Source organism: Acinonyx jubatus, chromosome C1 (genome assembly GCF_027475565.1).
Source record: "Acinonyx jubatus isolate Ajub_Pintada_27869175 chromosome C1, VMU_Ajub_asm_v1.0, whole genome shotgun sequence".
NCBI classification, from domain to species: Eukaryota; Metazoa; Chordata; class Mammalia; order Carnivora; family Felidae; genus Acinonyx; species Acinonyx jubatus.
Window position 1 is genome coordinate 148724970 of NC_069381.1, and position 19448 is coordinate 148744417.

A 19448-nucleotide genomic window follows, 5' to 3' on the forward strand; every position below is an offset into this window, starting at 1 on the left:
TATTAACACCTCATCAAATACAGTTTGTAAACATTTTCTCCCATTCCATAGTTTGTTCTTTCTGTTGTTTCCTTTGATATGTAGAAGCTTTTTAGGTTGATATAGTCCACTGAATATTTTTGGTTTTGTTGCCTGTGATTTTGCTGTTACATTCAAGAAATCATTGCTAATGCCAGAGTCATAAAGCTTTCCCCCTGTTTTCTTCTAGAAATTTTATAGTCTCAGGTCTTATTTTTAAGTCGTTCTCTATTTTGAATTGGTTTTTATATACAGTGTATGATAAAGGTCCAGTTTCATTCATTTGTATGTGGATATCCAGTTTTCCCAGCACCATTTTTTGAAGAGACTATCCTTTCCCCATTTGTAGTTTTGCCATCCTTACTGAAGATCTTTTGCTTGCATAAATGAGGATTTATTTCTAGGGTCTCTATTCAGTTCTGTTGGTCTATATATCTGTCTTCATGCCAGTATCATACTGTTTGATTATTCTAGCTTTGTAATGTGTTTTGAAATGAAGAAGTGTAAGACTTCCAACTTTATTCTTTTTTTCTCAAGATTGTTTTACCTGTTCAGGGTCTTTTGTGGTTCCATATGAATTTTAGGATTATATTTTTATATTTCTTTAAAAAATGCCATTAGTATTTTGATAGGGATTTTATTGAATTTGTAGATCACTGGGTAGGTAATATGGACATCTGAACAACATTAAGTCTTCTGATCTATGAATACATGGATAGATTTTTATGATTAGATAGACATGATTTCATTCATGTCTTTAATTTCTTTCAGCAGTGTTTTGTAGTTTTAAGTGCAGATCTTTCATGCTTTTAGTTACATGTTTTCCTAAGTATTTTATTCTTTTTGAAGCTGTTGTAAATACAATTGTTTTCTTCATTTTCTTTATGGATTGTTAGTTTATAGAAACTCAACTGAATTTTTTATGTTGATTTTTTATCCTGCAATATTGCTTAATTCATTTATTACTTCTTTGATGAGTGTTTTTATCATGAAAGGATGTTGAGTTTGTCAAGTGCATTTTATGCATTTAATAAGATGATCATATGATTTTTATATTTTATTCTATTAATGTGGTATATCATACTGATGAATGTCTCTATGTTGAACCACCCTTGCAATCCAAGGATAAATTTCACTTGCTCATGATGTATGATCCTTTTAATGTACTGTTGAATTTGGTTTGCTGGTATTTTATTGGGGATTTTTGCTTAAATATACATCAGAGATATGGCCTTACAGTTTTCTTGTCTTATAGAATGTTTTCCTGGCATTGGTATTAGGGTAATGCTGACCTCATAAAACGAACTTAGAAGTGCTCCTTCTTTGCCAGCTTTGTGAAAGAGTTTGAAAAGGATTAACATCGCTTCTTCTCTAAATGTTTGGTAGAATTCACCAGTGAAGCCATCTGGTCATGGGCTTTTCTTTGTTGGGAGATTTTTTATTACTGAATCAGTCTCCTTACGAGTTATAGGTCTGTTCAAAATTTCTATTTCTTCATGATTCTGTTTTGGTAGATTGCCTGTTTCTAGGAATTTGTCCATTTCTTCTAGGTTATTCAATTTGTTGACATATAATTGCTCATAGTAGTCTCTTAATAGCTTTTAATTTCAGAGCCATCAGTTTTAATGCCTCCTCCTTCATTTCCAGTCTTGAGTCTTCTCTATTTTTTGCCTTAGTCTAGCTAAAAATTTGTCACTTTCATTGCTCTTTTCATAACACAAACTGTTTCATTGATCTTTTCTCTTTTTCTAATCCCTTTCATTTATTTCTGCTCTGATTTTTATTATTTCCTTTCCTCTGCTAACTTTAGGCTTAGTCTGTTCTTCTTTTTCTAGTTCCTTGTGATTTAAAGTTAGGTTGTTTGAGATTTGTCCTCATTTTTAATGTAGGCATTTACTGCTATAAACTTCCTTCTCAATACTGCTTTTGCTGTATACCATAAGTTTCATTATATTGTATTTTCATTTTCATTTGTATCAAGATATTTCCTAACTTTTCTTTTGATATCTTCTTTGATTCATTCATTGTTCAAGAGTGTGTTGTTTCATTTCCATGTATTTGTGAATTTTCTGGTTTTCTTTCTCTTACTGTTTTCTGGTTTTATTACCTTGTGGTTAGAAAATATATTTAGTATGATTTCAGTCTTTTTAAATTTGTTAGGCATAGCTTTGTGACATAACATGTGATCTGTTCTGGAGCATATTTTGTATGTACTTGAGAAAACTGTATTCTGCTGCTGTTGGCTGAAATATTCTATATACGCTGTTAGGTTCATTTGGTCTATAGTGTTGTTTAAGTCTTCTGTTTCCTTATTTCTCTTCTGTCAGGATGCTATGCATTGTTTAAAGTGAGGTGTTGAGAACTTAAGAAAAAAACAAATGAGCAAAGGGGAAACGAGAGAGAGAGAGAGAGAGAGAGAGAGAGAGAGAGAGAGAGAGAAACCAAGAAGCAGATTCTTGACTATAGAGAACACACTAATGGTTACCAGAGGGGAGGTGGATGGGAGGATGGGTAAAATAGGTGATTTCTTAGTCTTTTGTTCTTTAACTTTTAGATCAGGATTAAAAGTGATTTGGGGGGCACATGGGTGGCTCAGTCAGTTGGGTGTTGGACTTAGGCTCAGGTCATGATCTCATGGCTCGTGGGTTCAAGACTTGTGTCAGGCTCCTCACTTAATGTGGAGCCTGCTTGGGATTCTCTCTCCTTCTCCCTCTCCTTGCACCCCTCCTCCTCTCTCTCTCACTGTCTCTCTCGAAATAAATAAAGTTTAAAAAGCGATTTTTGACACCCCTCCATTACAGTAATCTTTTGTGTCTGTATACTTTCATATACTTTTGTGTTGCTTTTCAGGGTCTATTTGCTTCACACTGAAGAATTTCCTTTACCATTTTTGCAAAGTAGGTCTAGTGGTGATGAACTCCCTCAGCTTTCCCCCACCCCACTCCCCTGCCCCCAGTTCTGGAATATTTTTATCTCTCCTTCATTTTTGAAGAACAGTTTTGCCAGACATAGCATTCTTGGTTGATAGATTCCCTTTCAGCACTTTGACTATATCATCCTACTCCCTTCTACAAAGTTCTTGCTGAAAAATCCACTGAAAGTCTTATGGAGGTTCTCTTACATGTGAATTGCTTTTCTCTTGCTGCTTTCTGAATTCTATCTCTTTGACTTTTGACAGTTTAATTATAATGTGTCTCAGTGTGGATTTCTTTGAATTCACTGTGATTGAAGTTCTATGGGCTTCTTAAATCTGGATGTCAGTTTCCCTTCAGATTTGGAAAGCTTTCTTTAAGTAAGCTTTTTGTTCCTTATTCTCTTTCTTTTTCTTCTGGGACTTCCATAATGTATATATTGGTCTGCTTAATAGTATTTCATATAATTCTTAGGCTTTCTTCATTTTGTTTTTCATTCTGTTTTTTCTGACTAGAAAATTTCAAATGGCTTATCTTTGAGTTCACTGAGTCTTCTGCTGGATTGAGCTTAATGTTGAATTGCTCTAGATAATTTTTCAGTCTAGTCATCATATTTTTTAGCTCCAAAATTTCTGTTTGGTTCTTTTTAGTATTTTCTGTCTCTTTGCAGATATTCTCATTTTGTTTGTTCATTGTTTTCTTGAGTTCATGGAGAGTCCTTATCATGGTTATTTTAATTCTATGACAGGTAATTCATAGAGTTTTTACAGATTCATTTTTTCTTTTCTTTAGGCCTATTTCATGTGTCTCATTACTTTGTGATGGGATTGGCACATTTGAAATAACAGCCATATCTCCTACTCCTTATGGACTGGATTTGTACAGCAGAAGACCTTACTAATCAGCTTGACTAAAGATTCTGGGAAACTCTAACCTTTCTTTTGTTGGGGGGGAATATAACTTTTCTGGAGAAGGGAAGTATTAGTGTACAGTTGTAGAGGGAGGATATCTGGAATCAAGTGTATAGTTAGACTCTCAATTAGTTTCAACATCTTCAGCTTTACCTCTTACTGTACTTCTTTGCTTAGTATGAGCCCTTCTCTTAGTCCAGACTTTCTTTGGGATTCTCCTGAGCAAGACTTTATTGCAGTTGGAAACCAAGATTTAGAGTGTTTGAGTGGTCTTCCCATGGCCATGCAGCCAGCAAAGAATAGAGCTTTATGAACAGCCAGCCTGTGCCTGGGACTTAGTAACCTATAGTTTTAAATAGATTGCATTAATGTATGTCTACTACTGCATCTCAGGCTCCTTTGTTTCCCTTTTGCTATAGCTCTCCCTCTGCTACCATGGGGGTCACTGCAGCTGCCCATAGTAGCCAATGCTTCTATATCCCAGTCCCTTAAAACCTTTGTCACCAATTTTCTCACTGGAACACTTTACCCTCTTAGAGGTCCAACCCCAAGTGAGCCCAGCCGAGGAATCTTCTAATCTTCCTTAGTGAGAGCAGGAAGCATGCTTTTTGTGTGTCAAGTAGAGTGTCTTGCAATAATAAATAGACACCCGATATTCTTTGAAGAATAAGTGAACGAATAAGTGTCTGAAGTAGAAGACATAAGAGAGACTATTGTTTAATTAGGCAGAGGGATTTGCCAAGTAGAAACTATACGATATTTTTCTACAGAAATAATGTTAGTAATGGTAGTCAGGTTCTACAGTTTGATTAATACCACTAATACAGCAGTCCAAATAACTTTTAAGTTATGCAATATATATATATGGGTTAATCGGGGAGTCCAACCACCATTTTTATAAAATGCTTCTGTAAGAAACTGTTTTCTGAAGGACAAATAGTCAGCTTATGAATGAATTTTTGGAAACAAACAATTTGTAAATTGAAACTAACATCTGAGACCATTAATCTCTTGGTAATTTTTGCTTGTGTCTTCTTCTGATTTATTTATAAAGTTATAAAGAATCGTGAAGTCAAAAACTGTTTTCTATGACATAATAACAGTACTATGCCCAAATCTTGCATTTTCCCTCTTCTCTTATCCCCACCTGGCATTCATTATGTTACCTTCTATATAGTAGGTATTAAAAAAGCTTTCGTGTACTGATTGATTTTTTTGATACCTAGAGTACTTGCTTCAGCCTAATTAGCAAAAACTATAAATGACTTTTAGAATATAAATTAACTATAACTTTAATTGATATGGTTATATAATATTAATAAAAATAATTAATTTATAATAATAGATTTGTATATTTATCATTTTTACCACATGACTTACAATTTAGGAGCAAATTGTCATGGTAAAGGCTAGGAGGCATCCTGGTTTCAAAAGCCCCCAAAAGCCTTGTGTTCTAACCAATACATTTAGGGATTTCCTGTCACTGGGACAGAGAGGAAATGACCTCTCTCATTTGAGGAAGTACTATACAGTAGTCTAATGTCTAGATAACAATATATCTGTCATGCTTTCTGTCTTGGAGTTTAGGATGACCTAACTACTTTTCTCTCAGATAGAGGAAAGTTATCACTGGAGAAGAAGGATCCATCACACATTTGTTTCAAGTACAGTGACAAAAGGCACTTAGTTCACAAAAGACACTTATTTTGCCTTTTCAGGTGTAACTGTGTAGAACCGCATAATCCTAGCAATGATACATTGAAGGAATGGAGGGAGTCCAATATTTCTGCTTCTGACATAATTTGGGAGAACCTAACTGTGTCGGTAAGTTAAACACTGAAAAATAAATCATATATTGGATCTTACTACTGTAAGGGCTTTTGTTGATATTTTGAATGAATTATTGCCACTAAGGTGAATTATTTTGAATGCATAACTATTATACAAGTAATAGTTTTGTGTTAATTTTAATTTCATTTTTAGGTTTTCATTAGCAAACTGGGGTTTTCCTTCATTATTAAGTTTTACTAATAGTTAGTAGGCCTGAGTTACTCTAAGAGCAATCATAATATGGCCAGATTAACTGAAGGCACATTAAATAAGAGTGGTGTTGACCTAAATGAAACCATATGGCAGAAGTAAGTCGTCCTTCTGTGTAAAGAACCCCGAATGCTTTTATTTCACTCTGTAATCCTGCTCCAGCTGTTCAGAATATGCTGAGGGGGAGGGGATGTTTGTTAATATTTTAGTATAAATATTGAAGTCTTAGGAAGAACAAAATCACTATTAACAAAATTCTGGCACCTTCCTCAGGAAGGGCTTTCTTACTTACATTTTCTTCTTATCTCTCACTCAAGGAAAGGAATGGCAATGATTTTTTTCCCTATCAGGGTTAAATCCTGTACTTAAAAGAAAGGAAAATTTTGTCTTTCCTCTGTTTTGTGATTCTGCCCCTCCCCCACCCCATAACTGCATTTCTCATTTCTTCCTAATCTCTTATAATGTCTGTACACCTCTTTTTCCATCTGTATTTGTATTCTTCTGTTCAATCTAATCATAACTGGAGAAATTGAGTGTTCTGCTTTTACTAAATGTTAAATAGAATCTGAATTATTCTAGTTACAAACATTATAATCCATAGCTCCTGTCACTTTACTAACCTGTATAAGCTCAAATTCCATTATAACCATCAGCATAATACTATATGAATACTAATTCATTGCATGAAACACCTATTTTAGCAAGTGAGCCCGTTAGTGGAACATAGAAATCTTTTTTTTTTTAAGTTCATTTATTTATTTTGAGAAAGAGAGAAAGTATGTGTGCATGCACGCATACATGAGCAGGGGAAGGGCAGAGAGAGAGGAAGAGAGAGAATTCCAAGCAGGTTCTGTGCCGTGAGTGCTCTGTGTAGAGCCTGACTGGGAGCGGGGGTTGGGGGGGGTGCTCAATCTCACAAACCATGAGATCATGACCTAAGCTGAAAGAAAGAGTCAGATGCTTAACTGACTGAGCCACCCAGGTGCTCCTAGAAATCATTTTTTTGTTTTTCAAATATTGTAAAACTCTAAGTATGATACCTATAGGAACATTTGACCTATTGCCTAGTTCTGCAAATTTCCCCCATGAAATGTTTTCTTTCAGAATCAAAATCAAATTGCTTACTCAGTTTAAAATTCTATCTTGACCTATATTTTATGACCTATATTTATTTTATGACCTATATTTTTTCTTATGCTAGTTATTTTCTCTAGAATAAACTTTCACTTATTCTTGTTTCTTTCTGTTACAATTAACATTTAATTCTGTTCCATCTACTTGTCCCTAGAAAAATAACATTACCAAACTGTTTCCTTTCGGAGAGCCATTTAAATGGACCAATAAAAGAAATGTTGAACAAGAAAGAATGCTACAGTTACTTAGAATTTAGACATGGGATTGTGGTTGATCTAGTCAGCAATGTATCTTCCATTTATATTCCCTTTGGTAGACTATAAAGATATTACATCTAAAGCGTCCCTTATGTACTCATCTTGGTGTCCTCTTCAGTACAGACACCCAGTAACTTAATCTCTAGATTATTTAACATGATAATTTACTCTATGTGTAATATATATTCTCTTAATAATTTAATGTTAAATAATAATATTCATTCTATGTAATGGAAAATCCTTAATAACCTTCTAAGAGACTCATAGCACAATTGATCTGGCTGGCAATGAGTTAATTTTATATATTAAAGTTTTAGGGTCAAGCAGAGTACAGTAAAGAAATATTTTGCAATCAAAGCAAATCTTGCACTTTTTTTTTTTTTTTTAGTTCTGTACTAGGTGTTAACATTATGGCAGAAATTTTCATATTATTTTTCATTAGTTAAAAGCAGTTTTTGCAATGGGTAATTGCTAATCTTGACCAGAAATAGCCTTTATCACCAAAGGGAATGCTATACAATGAAAAAATCTTGTAATTTTTAAGTCAATGAAAACGATTAAATTTTTTTGTCTTGATTATAATTGCTGGGGTTTTTTTCAGTGTAATCCCCAGCATCACCAAAAGCATTTTATTAATAAAACACTGTGCTAATGGCTATCATAACTGGTTTTATAAAAACAGTGATATAACATTTACTTTATACGTTATTCATTTGAAAAGTTTTTATTGAATTGTTACATATCTCATGAATTGTAATTTATGCCTTGCTAACTCTGCAAGGGTGAAGAATTTGAGCTTTCTTTGATTCTCCCAAACTGCTATATGCATAGTAAGTATTCAATAAACATTCAATGATTGTTTTTTAAATTTTTTTTTACAGTTACTTATTTTTGATAGAGATAGAGCCCAAGTGGGGGAGGGGCATAGAGAGAAGGAGACACAGAATCCAAAGCAGGCTCCAGACTCCGAGCTGTCAGCACAGAGCCCGACGCAGGGTTCGCACTCACAAACCCTGAGATCATGACCTGAGCCGAAGTCGGACGCTTAACTGGCTGAGCCACCCAGGCGCCCCTCAATGATTGTTTTGAAAACTAGTTCCATGTCACAAATTTACTACTTAATGCAAGTGTTTTATTTTGGTTCAGTTTGGTTTTCAGCTTTATTGAGGTATGTTTGACAAATAAAAATTGTATCTATTTGAAATGTACAACATGATGTGTTCATATACGTATACATTGTGAAAGGATGACCACAATTAAGCTGGTTAACATACTTGTCTCCTGACATAGCTACCTTTTTTCTTTTCTTTTCTTTTCTTTTCTTTTCCTTTTTCTTTTTTTTTCTTTTCCTTTCTCTTCCTTTTTATTTCCCTTTGGTGAGAATTATTAAGGTCTACTGTCCTAGCAATTTTGAACTATATGATACAGTATTATTAATCATATTCACCATGTTATATATTAGATCTTCAGAATTTATTCATCCCACACAACTGAAGCTTTAGACCCTCTGACCAATATTTCCCTATTTTCCTTTCTTCATCCCCCATAGTCCTTGGTAATCACCACTTTACTCTTTGCTTCTATGAGGTTGACTTTTTAGATTCCATATATAAGCGAAGTCATAAAGTATTTGTCATTCCATGTCTGGCTTATTTCACTTAGCATAGTCTCTTTCAGGTTCATCCATGTTTTTTGCAAATGACAGGATTTCCTTCTTTGTTAAGGGTGAATGATATTCCACTGTATATTTATACCACATTTTCTTCATCCATTTATCCATCAACAGACATATAGGTTATTTTCATATCTTGGCTATCATGTATAATGTTTAACTCAGGTCTTTTATGGCAAGTTAGGATACGTAGGTTTCATATATATGTATATATATATATATATATATATATATATATATATATATATATGATAATATACATATATATTAACAGTATCTCAAAATCAGTCATTCCTAGGCAAGGTTTAAAATATTCATGAACAATTGACTCAAAATTGGCTAAGAATTGTCTCAGTGCTAGAATTACATTAGCTTGTATGTATATAAAGAGGAAGATGATAATGCCAACTTTAATTTCTTATTAATAAAATAAGTGGTTCGTGTGTGTGTGTTTGTGTTTGGGGTATAGTTAGTATAAACCAGAAAATTAATGTAGAATTTTGTAGGTCACGATTTTTATTTTTAAATAGCATACTGCCCTCTACAAAGGAAGAAAAAAAACCCACCCTTTTCAAATTTGCTTTGAATTAAAGTAACAAGGCAAGCTATTGGCAATTTATTATAGATTATATGAGCACTGAATGCTCCTTTAAATGGCATCTATGTTCTTAAGAGTCGAGAAGAAGACCCAGCCAAGTCCAAGGAATATTTAGAAGACTTTTATATTGGCACAAAAGACTGAAGATGGCCACAAATCTATAGATGATGTGTTTGCAACTCATCTCCTAGCTCCTGTTTGTATTTAGCCATTCTGTGTAATCATGACTTTGCTTAATAATTGCTCTACCAGCATCTCTGGAGAGGAGCAAGAGAAGAGACTAAAAAAGCAACAATTCACTTTTGGTACTTTGTATATTTTTTAAGAGTTTTGACAGAAGGAAAATTAAAACCATAAGTAAGGCTGGGAGGGTGTGGTTTCTTTGGTCTTTTAATTATCCAAATTATTGTGCTCTGTATTAGCTTAATATGGATAATTAGAATTTCAACTTTAGCTAGCAAGGAAGATATTTGCAGCTAAATTAGAAAAGGGGACACAACTTTTTAAAAAGAATTATAAGGTAAGCTAACAATATTTCTCAAGAATTCTAGCCTTAGGGGTAGCTGTCCCAAATAGATTTTATTGGCTGTTGGTTTGTTTTTGGAAAATGTGATTATCTGTGACCTATTCCAAAATCTTTTAAAGGTATTCATTTTCTGCTATACAAGGAGTCCAGACTCTGGACTGGGCAGAGTCTGCTGCTGATCAGTCCTCAGTCCATATTTTTCTCTAAGATCTTTCTGTACCCTGGTGCAATTCAATTTCTGTGTAGGTCCAGAATATCTCAAGTACTAATAAGGTCACTGGATCACGTAAAGCACTATTTTCTCTGTGTTGGAAAAAAAATACTTCAGTAATAGGATCTTTAATATAAAATAAGAGAAATCAAAATGAGTTTAAAATAATTTTTTATTTCAATTCAAATTATTAATTTTCAAAATGCTGTTTTTCTTGGAGAAAAGAAATTTTTTTGACTTTGCTGCCACCTCCTGGCTAAGGTAGTAATTAGAATGATCCTTCAGGGGCTTATAAAAATACATACCAGGAAAAAAACAATATTGGATCAAGGACAAGTCATAATAAATATGAACTTTGCCTTATTCACATAGTAACTCTTTCTCTTTTGTTCTGTAACCTAATTTTGAGCTCCATCTTTGATTCCCAATTTTATTTTAAGTAGCAATATATCATAGTTTTCTTGTTGCCTTTCTCATTTTTCTTGGTAGCTTTTGGACTAGATAATTCTACAAAATCACTGTTCTTCTTCACTGTGCAATAATATTCCCACCACAGGCACCATGTTTGTCTCAAAGCTCTGCTACCCAGCAGCAGTGAGGCCATGGCAAATTACTTAGTTTCTCTATGTCTCAGATTCCTCAGACATAAATAGAAATAATGACATCTCCCCATTTTATAGGGTGGATGTAGAAATCAATTAAGATCATATATTTAAATGGTTTGGCATAGTGTTCACCCTAGTTACCACTCATCAAGTCTGTCATACTTTCAATAAATCTAGTGTTAGGAACTTCGTGGAGATTAGGTTAAATATACATTGATTGGTAATCAATTAATTTTGTAGATTTAAATATAATTTTTAAAAAGCAAAAAATGTTGTAAGTGGTTCGTGTTCAATTTTAACATAATCTAAATCTCTAAAATTGCTCACTACCTATTCAAATAGAATTCATGAAGCTTACTCTGTTCAATCCTTGAGATTGATCTTAAGATGTTAGTTTTCTGAAAGAAATGCGTCCTTTTTTCCCCTTATTTGCTCCATTTGTTTTACTTCCTCTGGCAGGAATGCAAATCGTTGCATGGAGAATATGTTGGACGAGCCTGTGGCCATGATCACCCATATGTCCCAGATGTTCTGTTTTGGTCAGTGATCCTGTTCTTTTCCACAGTTACTCTGTCAGCCACCCTGAAGCAGTTCAAGACCAGCCGCTATTTTCCAACCAAGGTACTTCGACTACAATTTTCCTGATCAACACGAAGTATGTTATAGTCATATGGGTTTTAAGACAAAAGAAATAGCAATTGCTGTCCTAAAAGGAGCCACTAAAAAGCTTTTTTTTTTTTTTTTTTTTTAATGTGAAGGAGCTTGCCAGGTTAGGAGTCAGGTGCGATGAGAGAGGTGCTAGGATCCTTTGTGATTCAGGTGCTGGGACTGCATGTTCCCTCTGGGCTTTTATTCTAACTTCAGATCCCAAAGATAAGCTCCCACTTTGCCACTTACGCTTTTGGAAATCAAAAGCACACACTGCATTACTGATTGTCACTTTCTTGCCCAGTGAACAGTGGGAACTATTCCAGCCTGACAGATACCTCATAGGAGCCACTGTTACATTCTCTAATTGGGAAAGCCCCTGCAAGACTCATTGGAACACTATTCTCTTTTTCATTTTTAAAGTGTCAGTCCCTCCCCCTAACCCACCACGTTTGCATCTGCATATTTGGAGAGGAAAGTAAACAGAGAAACAGCTTAGTTCAATATTTAACACTGCAAAGTAACACCTATAATGTCTGACTCAGCCAAAAAGAAAAAAAAAAAAGAAAAAAAAAGAAAAGAAACAAGAAAACAAGCTTTTTAGGGATGAGCTAAAGATTATGATCAAAATTCCACTCTAGGAAAATGTTTTAAGAACTGTTTCTTCCAGGTAAAACTTCTGTTTTTGTCACCTCTTCCTTCCCTAAGGTGGAAGATTAATTCCTTTCCCCTCCCCAGAGCTCAATTTAATTAATCCACGGTGGCTTTATAAATGAGAAATGGCTTGAGGCCTCTGGGTAGCTCAGTCGGTTAAGCAGCCAACTTCGACTGAGTTCATGATCTCCGTGTCTATGGTTTGAGCCCTGTGTCGGGCTGTATGCTGACAGCTCCTTGCCTGGAGCCTGCTTCAGATTCTGTGTCTCCTTTCTCTGCCCCTCACCATTCACACCCTGTCCCTCTCTGTCTCTGAAAAATAAATAAACTTCAAAAAAATTCTTTTAAATAAATGGAAAATGGCTTTAAAAACTGGTATACACTTATCTTGATGAGGACTGGGTGATGTGTGGAATTGTTGAATCACTGTATTGCACACCTGAAATGACTATAACACTGTATGTTAACTACACTGGAATTAATTTTTTTAAAAAAAGGAAAAAGAACTAGCTTATACAGAACAACTTTAAATTTTTTCTGCTCTGTTGTACACATTCCCTGCTTCCATACTTAACAATCCAGATAAACTAACTAAAGTATTCTGCTTCTTCAATATAAATAGATTCTTTTATTGTGCTTTAGATTATCATATTAAAATGGTACCCTCGGTAGAAAGAATCCTAAAATTCAGCCTAATGCTGGCCATGCAATCTTATTCTGTGTATTAAATATTGATGCACTTAATAAACTTAGATTTTAAATGAATTCTGAAAACAGCACAATCACCATGTAGCTATTACAGAATGCCTGATTCTAGAAAGGTTGAGTGCATATCCATCTTTTTTTTTTTTAATTTTTTTTTAATGTTTGTTTATTTTTTTTGAGACAGAGAGAGACAGAGCATAAACGGGGGAGGGGCAGAGAGAGAGGGAGACACAGAATCGGAAACAGGCTCCAGGCTCTGAGCCATCAGCCCAGAGCCTGACGCGGGCTCGAACTCCCGGACCGCGAGATCGTGACCTGAGCTGAAGTCGGCCGCTTAACCGACTGAGCCACCCAGATGCCCCGAGTGCATATCCATCTTAATGACAGAATACATAAATATATACTCAGGCTCTGACAGAGCTAATTGTAATATTATAATATGCATCAAATATAATTTTGTGATATTATGTCATAAAGTGTTTATAAATTGTGATTCTGAATTGTGTTCTTGAGTATTCCTTACTATTTTTAGTTCTTTAAGTGACAAGTGTTTTCATCATTTTTAGGTTCGATCCATAGTGAGTGACTTTGCTGTCTTTCTTACAATTCTGTGTATGGTTTTAATTGACTATGCCATTGGGATTCCATCTCCAAAACTACAAGTACCAAGTGTTTTCAAGGTGAAGTTATCATAGCATTTACTATCTATGTCTCCATCTCTGCATGTTCATTTAGATGATAGCTGTAACCCTAGTACTTGAGATTTTCATGAAAATATAAGGAATAGAGGGTAATAGAACATCCAATAAAATGCCCACTGCATGAGTAAAAATTTTGGTTTAATATTAAAAAGAAAAAAAAAAACCAGAAGTGTTATCTAGAGGCTAATTGAAAAATTTTTCTGTCAATTATTCTAGTAGGAATATCTATATGCAACACTCCTGAAAGATAAGGACATGTTTTGAAACTAAGGGAAAAATGCGTTATTTTGATGCAAAATTGCGCAGTGGATAGGCCTTGGGAAAGAGATAAAATTAGGTCTGGACTGGAATTCTGACCATGTTAATAAGTAAGCAATTCTTGGGCCAGTTACTTAACCTCTGTGAGCCTCAGTTTTCTCACCTGTCAGACAGGGATGGGGAGGTCCTCAAAGAATTGTCAAAATGAATTCCTTTGGGACTCGTCTCAGGCACCAGCAATGTTCAGAAGCATTCCCTGAACTCCGGAAAGGACCAAGTGTCTGTATGCTATTTTCAAATAATGGCCTGTGCACACATATAAGAATTATACACATTTGTCAATGTGCTATTTATAAATGTAAATAAATTTGTCAACTGCAAATTATAAATATTAATATTATTTTATTTACTGTAGGTGTTGATTAAGAACATAGATTTTTGAGCCAGTCAGAGTTTAAATTCTGTCTCCACCACTTACTACCTTTGGGATCTTGGACAACTTACTAGGCCCTTCTATGCCTCAATTTTATTCTCTGTATCTTCTTTAGAATGTTCTGAACAAAAAAAGAGTTAAAATATTTAAAGCACTTAGACTAGTGCCTTGTACCTTATAAATGCTTTGTGGATATTACTATTATTATTAAAGGTAGCTCACACAGCATATCAGTGTATAATTGGTGCTTTCCTGGTAGCATCTGTAAGACTTAATTTGATTAGGTATTCATTAATCCAGTAACTAACTATATACATTCTTTTATTTCCTGTAGCCTACCAGAGATGATCGTGGCTGGTTTGTTACACCTTTAGGTCCAAATCCATGGTGGACAGTAATAGCTGCCATCATTCCAGCTTTGCTCTGTACTATTCTAATTTTTATGGACCAACAGATTACAGCTGTCATCATCAACAGAAAAGAGCATAAGCTAAAGGTATATTTTAGCATCCATTTTAATGCAAATGCTCATGACTTAATGGATGTCGACTGATATTTAATACTTTGCCTGTTCATTTGTATAGTGAAATATTAAGATAATGTTTTCAGGTTTGCAATGTTTATTGTCTGTATTCATGACACTTTGTTTTACAATGAGCTTAAAATTAATTAATTTTTAATTTTTTAATGTATTTATAGCGCTTGGCTGAGCCTACACTCTGAAACCTTACTTCCAGAACTTAAAATACACATTGCCAAGGCTGTACCTTTACCATGTTTAAAACAATTTAGTGAAATAACCATCTATTCTGGCGACGTGCAGCTTTACCAGTTTGTCTTGTATATGCCATTCTTCTACTTCTCTATTTGACCCTAAGTATTATCTATTAGGTTGCCTTCATTATTGGAACAAATTACATATTAAGGTATTTCTCATTTGCTTTAGTTATTCATCTTTCCATAATGTCTATGACATTATGGAAAACCCAGCCATAAATGTTATAGTTTGTAAGTGATCTCCTTGCTGAGTTTTATTGCACATTTCAATGACTTTTTTATATACAAAGAGAATAAATATGGATATATCTTATTTATTATATTCTGACTCCGTCATTTTGCAACCGTGAATAATCAAAGTTGTTCACTGGTGTGCAGTATTTCTGAGATATTTAATGTAAGCACTATCACTTCTAGGAATATGTTATATAAAATCAACAAAACCAATGAATGGTCAAAAATAATCTAAATCAAAACTTATAAAAGCAGAACATGCACAATTAATCAAATTGTTTTGTTCTGGTATCAGATATAGTGGGGATAATTCCCTGCTATCTTCACATACTCTTTAAACTCTAGGGAAAGTTTCCTTGTCAGAGCAACAGAAATCTTACTTTACAGGATTTCATAAGTATGTTTGTTAGAAGGATTAAACAATCTGTGATTGAACTATTTGATGGAAAATAGTAATGGCATTAATGTAAGAAAGCACAATTATTTGCAATAAATCTTACTAAGAAGAAATTTGGTGTATATTTTGGAGAAAATGTGTGTCTATTTGAAAACAAAGAGCGTTCTTCATTCTCTTTGTAGAAACTAACTCTAGTGCTCCAAACCTTTTTTAAAAGGAGTGTGTTCAATTTCACTTTTTGTTTTTGTCAGACAAAATTCTTAATTATGTGGAATTTAAGAAACAAAACAAATGAGCGGAGGGAAAAAGAGAGAGACAAACAAGAAACAGACTCTTAACTATAGAGAACACACTGATGGTTACCAGAGGGGAGGTGGGTGGGGGATGGGTGAAATAGGTGATGGGGATTAACGAGGGCCCTTGTGATGATCTCTGGGTGATGCATGGAAGTGTTGAATCACTGTATTGTACACCTGAAACTAATATTACACTGCATGTTAATTAACTGGAATTTAAATAAAAACTTTTTTTAGAAAGATAATTTTACAAAAATATGTCAGAAAAGTCTTGGAAACTAGACAAGTGGTATGCTGGTACATGGTTAACAGCCAGTTCTCTGCATTTACAAAAGAGAGACCCTGGTTTATAATGTTTGCTGATTTTCATGGTGTGAATACTCCCACCGTGACCCATTTCAAGTTACCAATGTGACATCAATTGGCAGGAAGAAATTTAGGAAATTAAACTATTGGTTCCCATAAGCCTATACGAGCTGGATCCAAAATACCACTGAACTACACCATTCAATATTGGAAACTTTGAGTGATGTGCAGGCCTCAAAACAAGGAATTCAGATTTCCAAGTCTAATAGACTACTTATTTAATAACAATTATTCAAAAATATTATTTGCTTTTAAGATATCTGTCATCTGCAAAAGCAAATACTGCCACAACTTAATTAGGAAAGTTACATAGTTGATCAAATAGATCTATAAAACATGTGTAAGTACTTTAGGTTGAATATTGTTAGTCTGTTAACTCTGTTAAGAAGTAGGAAAACATTTTTCCCAGACACTGATTTATTTTTTAAAACTGAAAGCATCTTTATATTTTTCATTGTAAAGTCACATATGCTTTTGGTGTAAAAATTAGACAATAGGGGGGCGCCTGGATGACTCAGTCGGTTAAGCGTCTGACTTCGGCTCAGGTCCTGATTTCGCAGTTTTTGAGTTTGAGATCCGCGTTGGGTTCTGTGCTGACAGATCAGAGCCTGGAGCCTGCTTCAGATTCTGTGTCTACCTCTCTCTCTGCTCCTTCCCTGTCCACACTCTGTCTGTCTGTCTGTCTGTCTGTCTCTCTCTCTCAAAAATAAATAAACATTAAAAAATTAAAAAAAAATTAGACAATAGAGGCACCTAGGTGGCTCAGTCGGTTAAGTGTCCAACTCTTGATTTCGGCTCAGGTCATGATCTCCTAGTTTGTGGAATTGAGCCCCACATCGGACTCTGAGCTGACAGCACAGAGTCTGCTTGGGATTTTCTCTCTCCCTGTCTTTCTACCCCTCCCCCACTTGTGTGTGTGTGCTCTCTGTGTCTCTCTCAAAAATAAGTAAACTTTAAAAAGAATAAATGAAAAAAAAATAGACAATATAAAAAGTTAAAAGACACAAGTGAAAAACATAATTTCATTTCTTAGAGATTATATTGTTAAAATTTTGATATATACCCAAATATATATTTTCATATGACCTATGTTACTTGTATTATTTTTCATGTAAGAGCATTAACATGGTAGTCATCCCATGCCAATATATATCTGCATTATCATTTTTGATGGCTGTATATATATTTCATTATATTACACATTTTAAAATGAGCTAAAAGACTCCTATTTTAGGAAGAAAGTAAGCCTTTCAAGTAAGTTAGGTTTTTTTGTTTTTGTTTTTAGCCTTTATAATTAGGCAGAAATCCCACTGATCTCACTAAAAAATTATTCTTTGTAAAGACTACCAGCTAAACTAGTACAGGCAGTATTTTTTCCTATATATTAATGGAACCGTATTGAAACAAAATATAGAAGTAAGTGAAGATTGCTGAGGGTAATATAACCTTTTTTGGCCATTCCATTTCCTTGTTCTTTCTAGGTCTCCAAACCTTATAAATTACATAACACCTGCTCCTCCTTCTTCATGAGCCTGTGGTAGGCCCTTGATATACACAGTCTTTCCAAAGCTCCAACTCAGCACATACACTATATTTCCCCTTTAAATATTATGCGGAATAGCTAAAATATCATGTAACATTTTTAAGTGGGCTTTTCAAGTACTTGCATTTGTAGAATTAAATGTAGCATTAAAACATTTCATTTTTTTAAATTTTATTTATTTATTTTGTGGGGTCCAGGGAGAGGCAGAAAGAGAGGGAGACAGAGAATCCCAAGCAGTCTTCTCACTGTCAGCACAGAGTCCGACATGGGGCTTGAACTCACAACTGCGAGATCATGACTTGAGCCAAAATCAAGAGTCAGATGCTTAACCGACTGAGCCACCCAGGCTCCCCAAAGCCTGAAATAAACTTGAGGCTGAATTACTAAAATATATTACATTATTTATAATTAATTTTTTATTATACAAATAAGTGACTATGCAATCAAATTTTTATATTTTATCCCTTCATAGCCTGGATTTAGTAAATAATAGAGCAAGTCTGACTTCATCATAAGCTCTGCTATGTTGCCATGAGTAGAAGAATTAATCTTTTCTTGGTCCCTGTAAGTCTGAACACCCCATCCTCCTCCTTAGATGTGGATGTTTGCAAAGCAAGTTCCTTCCAGTGAAGATATATTTTACGTACGCTGAACACTTTTTTTTTTAACCTCTAACCATTATAAGCTTCAGTATAGTGTGGTCTGCTGCTGCTGATTTTCCTGTTAATAACAATAAAAAAAAATCACATTCTCAGAACATTCTTGAGTCAGAGTAACGGTTTGTTCCATAGCTACTCTCCCCACCTGTTGCTTCACTAAAATGTTTGCACAGTCTCTTGGCTTTGACTTGAACCACACTGTCAGGAAAAGATACGTGTTTCTTGAGTATATCCCCAGACCACAAGTTAACCACATTTTCAGCTTTTGCTAATTTTTTTTTTATCACTTGAAAACCCATTTTTGCCTTGGTTGAATTATGCCCCCCAAAAGCTTAATGAATCATGTTTTCTAGTTTCTGTAACAAACACCTGGTTGACCCCACAGTGTGTATTTCAGTCCACATCATATATCCAAGTCACCTTGGAATTCATCATTTGTATGTCTCCCAAACTTACATTTTAGATCTTTTCACCTTTTCTTCACTTCCATTACCAAAGTAGTTTTCTTATAGGGCATTTTTTCATGCCATTAAAAATGTTTATATCATTTTGAGAGTGTTACTACATACAGAGTAAAGCTGTGTTGAGCTGAAGAAGTTGGCCCAACTCACTACGTGACTTCCTCCTCCCTCAGAATGAAGAGGCTCAAATTAGCAAAATTTCAACTCACTGCACCTCATGGTCTTTGGGGTCATTCAGGAGTGATAGAAGCTGCAAAATGCAAGTGTAAAAATTTGAGAAGGCAAATTATTATCTATATTCTATATAGATACAAATCCATACTCTCTCTAGCACTTCTTGTCTTTTACCTAGAGAAGTGGGCTAGGCATAGGTTAGCTGAATCCCTTTGAAAAGCATTAGAAGTAACTGCCTTTTTTAAAAGTACATTCTCT

General features: G+C 34.5%; 1 protein-coding gene across 8 annotated transcripts in view; it reads left to right on the forward strand.

The window, feature by feature from the left end:
* Positions 1 to 19448, forward strand: part of SLC4A10 (solute carrier family 4 member 10) — a 305973-nt gene that overhangs the window by 252856 nt on the left and 33669 nt on the right. For all 8 annotated transcript variants that reach the window (XM_053215162.1, XM_027055634.2, XM_027055639.2 and 5 more), the window contains 4 exons: positions 5560 to 5665; positions 11344 to 11505; positions 13458 to 13571; positions 14618 to 14779. In XM_053215162.1, the coding sequence (XP_053071137.1) occupies positions 5560 to 5665; positions 11344 to 11505; positions 13458 to 13571; positions 14618 to 14779 (544 nt within the window). The remainder of the gene's footprint in view (positions 1 to 5559; positions 5666 to 11343; positions 11506 to 13457; positions 13572 to 14617; positions 14780 to 19448) is intronic.